Source organism: Palaemon carinicauda, chromosome 13, assembly GCF_036898095.1.
Source record: "Palaemon carinicauda isolate YSFRI2023 chromosome 13, ASM3689809v2, whole genome shotgun sequence".
NCBI classification, from domain to species: domain Eukaryota; kingdom Metazoa; phylum Arthropoda; class Malacostraca; order Decapoda; family Palaemonidae; genus Palaemon; species Palaemon carinicauda.
In genome coordinates, this window is record NC_090737.1 from 39,319,141 (window position 1) to 39,325,140 (window position 6,000).

A 6,000-nucleotide genomic window follows, 5' to 3' on the forward strand; every position below is an offset into this window, starting at 1 on the left:
CTCAAGGCCGCTAGGACCGACTTCGGGGTGTCCATCTTGAAGTTGGTCTTGCACACGAACTTGTTGAGGGCTGAGAGGTCTATGATCGGTCTCCAGCCCCGTCGCTTTCTCCACCAGGAAGAGCCTGCTGTAGAACCCTGGACCTGGGTTCTTGACTGGCTCCACTGCACCCTTCGCCAGCATTGCCGAGACTTCTTCCTGCAACGCTGCTACTCTCAAGCGGTCCTTGGGTGCCAACCACTCCGCCTGTTGATTTGGGATCAGAGGTGGGGGCTCCGCTAGGAAGGGCAGCCTGTACCCCTCCTTTAGTACAGCTACGGTCCACGGATCCGCTCCGTGGTCCCGCCATGCTTGCCAAGATCGTTTGAGGCATCCCCCCACCTGAGGCGTTGGCAGGAGTAGGGGGCCTCTCTTCCTACCTCCTTTGAGAGGCACGGCCTGAACGCCCTCTCCTGGACCCCAAATAGGAAGGCCTGAAGGCTGACAGCGAAGTCGGAGCTCCTCCACGGGTGGGCTGCGAAGGCTGGGGCCAGGCCGTAGTCGAGGAATCCCTTCTGGGTTGGCTAGGTGAAGCGCGAGGAGGGAGAGAGACGTCGGAAGATGGTCTTCTATGGGCAGGTCTTCTTGTTGGAGGGGGTCTGGGTTCTCCCGCATCCTTGAGCTTCCTGACCCTCTCTACCGTCTCCTCCACCGCCTGCAGAGGGAACACTGACTCACCCCACAGGGGTAAGTTCCTAAGGGCCCTCGCTTCCCTGTCCGGAAGCCTCCTGACCAATTTGCTGAGAACTGTGTCCCTCTTGCGAAGAACCCAATTGGCCCCCTGTGAGAGGGACTGGTAGGACAGGAATTTGAGGGCCTTACCTCCTGAGCTAATCAGCTCCTTCAGTAATGTTTGGTTCTCCGGAACCGAGAGGTCGTGTGAGGCCTGAAAACCCACCCGGGTGCAGGCCCACCAATCTAGCCACGACGAGACGTAGACCAGGTCCATGGCCAAATCCTCCATCATGGAGGTCTCCGACAGGGAGAAGCAAACTGGGACGGCGGTAGCTCTCTCTTCTGCGGCGCCCTGACCTAGGATGGCGACTGCAGGTTCTACGGTACAGGGACCGGCACGGCACCCTTCAGGGAGGTAGAACCTCTTCTGGGTCTTGAGGCCCTGGAGGAGCTTGGAGGCGCTCTGACTCTTGGGGGCGTCCGCATGGCTGGCCACTATCCTGTCAATATGAGCCATGCCCAGTCTAACGTCTTTTGCCAGGGGAAGCGCCAGTGAGAGCCTCTGCTGCACGGGGGTATCAACCAACCTGCTGAGGCCTGGGAGCCAGTCTTTGTCTGTGGCGGGCTTCGGCTCGTCCAGCCTGTGGTGCCGTCTAATGAGAGCTATCACCTTCCTGTATGCCGAGACCTCGGCCGCTGAGCCCTCCACGCTGTCTCCTAGGACCTCCGTCGAATGTTCCTCTGCCTGAAAAGGGGCACCCCCGACGGAGGGTGCCGCTTGAGGAGGAGGCATCTTCTTGTCGCGGCATACCCTCGGCGGTTCTGGATGGAGGACAGGCATCGCCGCTGGGACGGAGGCGTCCGTCCTGGGCTTGTCTCTCCCCACGGAGGACCAGGCTACTACGGGCTTCCTCGCGGCTGCTGGATGCCTCTCGGGTTCCTGCCTGCTCGTCGAAGACTTGGAGGCTGGGACACGGCTGCCAGGCCGAGGGGGCGACTCTCTCTGCTGGGAGGATGGAGCCGGAACCTTCGCGGACTTATGCCTGTCTCCTGGGGCCTGAAGTGGGGACTCCCTTCGACGCTCAGGCCTGCTGCAGGGAACGTACTTCGCTGAGGGAGAACGAGCCATTAGGAGCCAGCCAGAGGTGCCCGGAACTGCTGACGTTCCCAGGAATTGGCTGCACAGGATGGCGACACGCACCCATTCCTCTCTAGGGGAGCAGCTCCTTCTGTACTTCCTCCTGGGGGATCTAGCGTGCCTCCTGGCGTGGCGAGATCTTCAGCGGGAACGGGAACGGGACCGCCTCCTGCGGGACCTGTCTCATCTTCTCCTTTGGTCCCTCGGGGCTCCTTCCTCCGAGGAGTAAGACTCGAACAAGGAGCCCGACGACTTGTAGGACCACACCGAAGGTTCCGAGTCGTCCCGTGTCGCTGGTGGTTCCACGTGACGATCCGTAGGCGACGAGGGTTCCATGAAGACGGGCAGGAGCGTTGCTAAAGGAGCTGGGGGAGAGCGAGGTAACTTCTTGCTGGGGAACTAGGCCTCAAACTCTTCCTCCAGCCTCATGGGCGATCTGAAGGGCGTCCTTGGCGGCGCCCACGCGAGGGGATCCGACGGCAGCGAGTCCTCCTTCTCGGCGTCTTTCCCGGCTGTAGACGTACCTGAAATACAGGCCCATGAAGCGGGGGAAGAGGCTGCAGCAGCCTTCCCCCAAATAGGATCGTCGGAAGAGACGGGCCCTGCTGGCCCCAGGACTCCGTCCTCCGAACACACTCCCGTCCCTCCCTCAGGCCCCCCACTTGCCTGGACCGACATCACATCCCCACTAGCAGGTATCTTAGACTACTGGGGAAGAGCAATAGGCCTCTTCCCCTACTCTGGGTAGGGGAAGGCGGCTGAGAAGCCCTATCCGACGAAGCACCGGGAGAAGTAAGTGGCGAGGAGACACTCAGTTTCCTAGGTGACCTCTTGGACGCCTTCTTCTTCTTGGTGCCGTATCGCACCCACTGCACCTCGTTCCAGGACTTGCACTCCGGACACGTGGCCGTAGGGGAACACACGCTGCCCCTACACGACGAACACAAGGAGTGCGGGTCGACTTCAGGCTTCGACAGAAAAGTGCCACACGATTTACCGGCCATAGGCCCAGGACAACGACGGGGATGCTCCATCACGCACTAGTAAGGCACCGCGAGACACAAGAACACAGAGGGAAAGGGTAAGGAAAGAGCACAATGGGACCGCGTGAGACAAAGGGTCGCACTGGATAAGGAGAGCGCGTTGAGGTGTTAACGCGACGTGACCAGAAAACTTACTGGAGATCGAGACCTGAGTAAGCATGCTCTCTGACCCCGGGTCGCCTCAAGGCGCGTATCACTCCGCCAGAGGTTACCCCGCATAGAAAACGGGAGTAGGATAAACTACACAAAATTCTGGTCGGTTGGGAGGCGATCCCAGATACTCCTAAGAAAGTAGTTTGAGGTAAGTACTCCGTGTTGGAACAAATAAGAATTAACTGGATACCTATACAGTATACAAAATCTCATATTCTACTAAAAGATTTTATTGCTATACAAAACTAGTGATGATAATTTTAAATAAAGTATACAGAAAATTGGCAATCTAACTTTTTGTATAATGATTTAATTAATAAAGATGCTTACAAAATGTAAGTATTAGTTATACTATACAACCAAGTTCCTTTTGATAACTTTTGCATAGTATCAAGAGATGCCAAAAAATCATTTAGTTGTGCCAGTGCTTTCAGGTTTTTCCAATAAAAAGCCACAAAGTTGGAGCAAAATTGTGTTGGTACAGATGGTAGGGAAAATTACATGGATATAGGTACAATGTGAGTACTATAGAGGAGAGTCATAAAGTAAGTAAAGAAAGAAAAGTGGTATGGATTAATAAAAAGTTCAGACGTGAAGAGTGTCGATGGATGAAACAGTTGGAATATTTGAACTTATAGCTAATTCTCCTTCTGGGAAGTTGTATTTGAATGCAATTGTCGGAAAAGATGGAACCTGTCGAGAAAAACTGGTTGTGCCTTTTGTTCAGTGTGAATGTTGGCAAAGGTAAATAAGGGATTAGAATCTAATTAAAACAGTTCTTAATTTCTACACGTGAAATTCAATCACAACCTTAAAGGAGGCATATCATAAGTATTCTTGAATTATGTCCAAATCTCATCAATGCATTTAACAAAGTCCCATAATGTTTTGTAATAATGTGAGTACCAATCATCCATCCTGAGACAAAAACTGTTTGAAACATGGAATGTCCTCTAAATAGTTGAGGGGATGGAATAGAAATTTTTCTATATACTGTATTCAAAAAATTTAATAAGAACTATATCCTGTATGACTTGATAATCTTTACTCTAATTACAATTATTATTATTAATAACTGATAAGCTACAACCCTAATTAGAAAAGCAGGATGTCATAAGCCGAAGGGCACTAACAAGGAAAAGAGCCCAGTGAGGAAAGGAAATAAGAAAATAAATAATCATATAGGCTAGAAGTAGTAATGAATAACAATATAAAATACATTAACATTAGCAACAACATTAAACTAGATCTGTCATGTATAAACAACGAAGAGAGAATAGTGTGCCTGTGTGTACCTTCAAGCAAGTGAACTCCAAAATACTCACACTTTAGTCATAGGCCTTGTCAAAAAGCTGTGAAGTCCCATAAGCCTCTGTAGTTGACTTTGGCTTTTGGGATTATTGTGCGTGGTCACCACATGGTTCAGCTTCGCAATCATCCGCTTGATTAGAGGAACATGAGTTCGAAGTTCTTCCAGCTTCGCTTGTAATTCTGGAGAATAAACAAAAAATTAATTATTTCAAGGGGCAATCTTCTCATGATCCTAATTTAGGCATTCACAAAAGGGTCTCCAGGGGCCGAGCAGGAAAAATAAATATAAGAAAACCACATTGTAAGAAGAGGATATTCTGTATAGCAAAGATACATACATATACCAAGAAGTGCCTTGGTATATGTATGTATGTATCTTTGCTATACAGAATATCCTCTTCTTACAAACTAAATAGGATCCAAGAAGCTGTTTGTGAGTCGACTTTTGTTAAATTTTGGCCAAGGGTAGGCCTAACCTAACTCCCATGCCTATGATTTTCAGCTATAAAAGTCAGCAAATAGTCCCATTTCATATGAAATAAATATAAGGTTATTGCAAAGGTTTTTCGCTTATTGTATTAAATCATATAATATTGTTTTGTTACAGTATTTCTTTATTTCATTACAGTATACTAACTTTTAATACAATATCTGAGATTTATGATGTCAGTTGGATTTGTGTTTGTATCTCTGAATGTTTGAAAGTTGGAGACCTTCTGTATATAAGAAGGTTTTAAAAAGTTTTGGAGTCTATTTATCTAACTACCGTCTTTAATGATAAAAGAAAAAAGTTTTTAGAAGACATTGAAACAAGAAAATAATAGCAATTTGAGCTTTGGAAACTCCTTAGTATTGTGAGCCTCTCAATTGATGAACAGTATTGTATATGACTTCCCAATGAATCAAGACATATGTAAGCAGTAATTTCACATGTAAATTTCAGTTAATGGTATTTTTTCTTTAAGAAAATTCAATTTGATTTACAACTAGAATATTATTCTAAGAGTACTGTATCCAAAGAATAAAAAAAATGACAAGAGTTTCCAATATCATACAAACACCAAGCCCCAAATCGAGTTTTACTAAATATAGTAAGTAGAAATTAATCCATAGACAACTAACTTAAACATCATTTCATGAAGACCTTTTATTCAACAGTCTTGGTGTCATATTTAGTACAGTTGGTTGGCTTTTCACCTTAGGATTGTGGTAGGTTATTGAAAACGTCCCTCCCTGGCATTCTGCAGGGCTGGGGTTTGAGACCCGGTCAACCTCGATAGTTTTTTGTAGTGTCTGCAACCTCACCATCCTTTTGAGCAAAGGATGAGGGTGTGGGGGAGCCTATAGGAATACCTGCTGAGTTATCAGCAGCCATTGTCTGGCCCTCCCTGATCCCAGCTTGGGTAGAGAGGAGGCTTGGGCACTGATCATAGGTATGTAAGGTCAGTCTCTAGGGCACTGTCACTGTCCCTTGCCTCTGTCATTCATGAGTGACCTTTAAATCTTTAAACCTTTTAAGTGACTTATATATCCATTGTGGTAGGTGTGGAGAGCCCAAAATAATGGACTAGTGTGGAAAATACCTAAATCCCAGTTACCCTTCTATCACTTTTATTGACTATTATCTAAAAGTTTGAGACA

At 48.0% G+C, this 6,000-nt stretch overlaps 1 protein-coding gene across 1 annotated transcript in view; it reads right to left on the reverse strand.

Moving 5' to 3' along the window:
* LOC137652289 (uncharacterized) overlaps positions 1 to 6,000 on the reverse strand; it is a 208,791-nt gene that overhangs the window by 165,863 nt on the left and 36,928 nt on the right. The window contains 1 exon segment of the mRNA XM_068385592.1: positions 4,374 to 4,539. Coding sequence (XP_068241693.1) covers positions 4,374 to 4,539 — 166 coding nt within the window.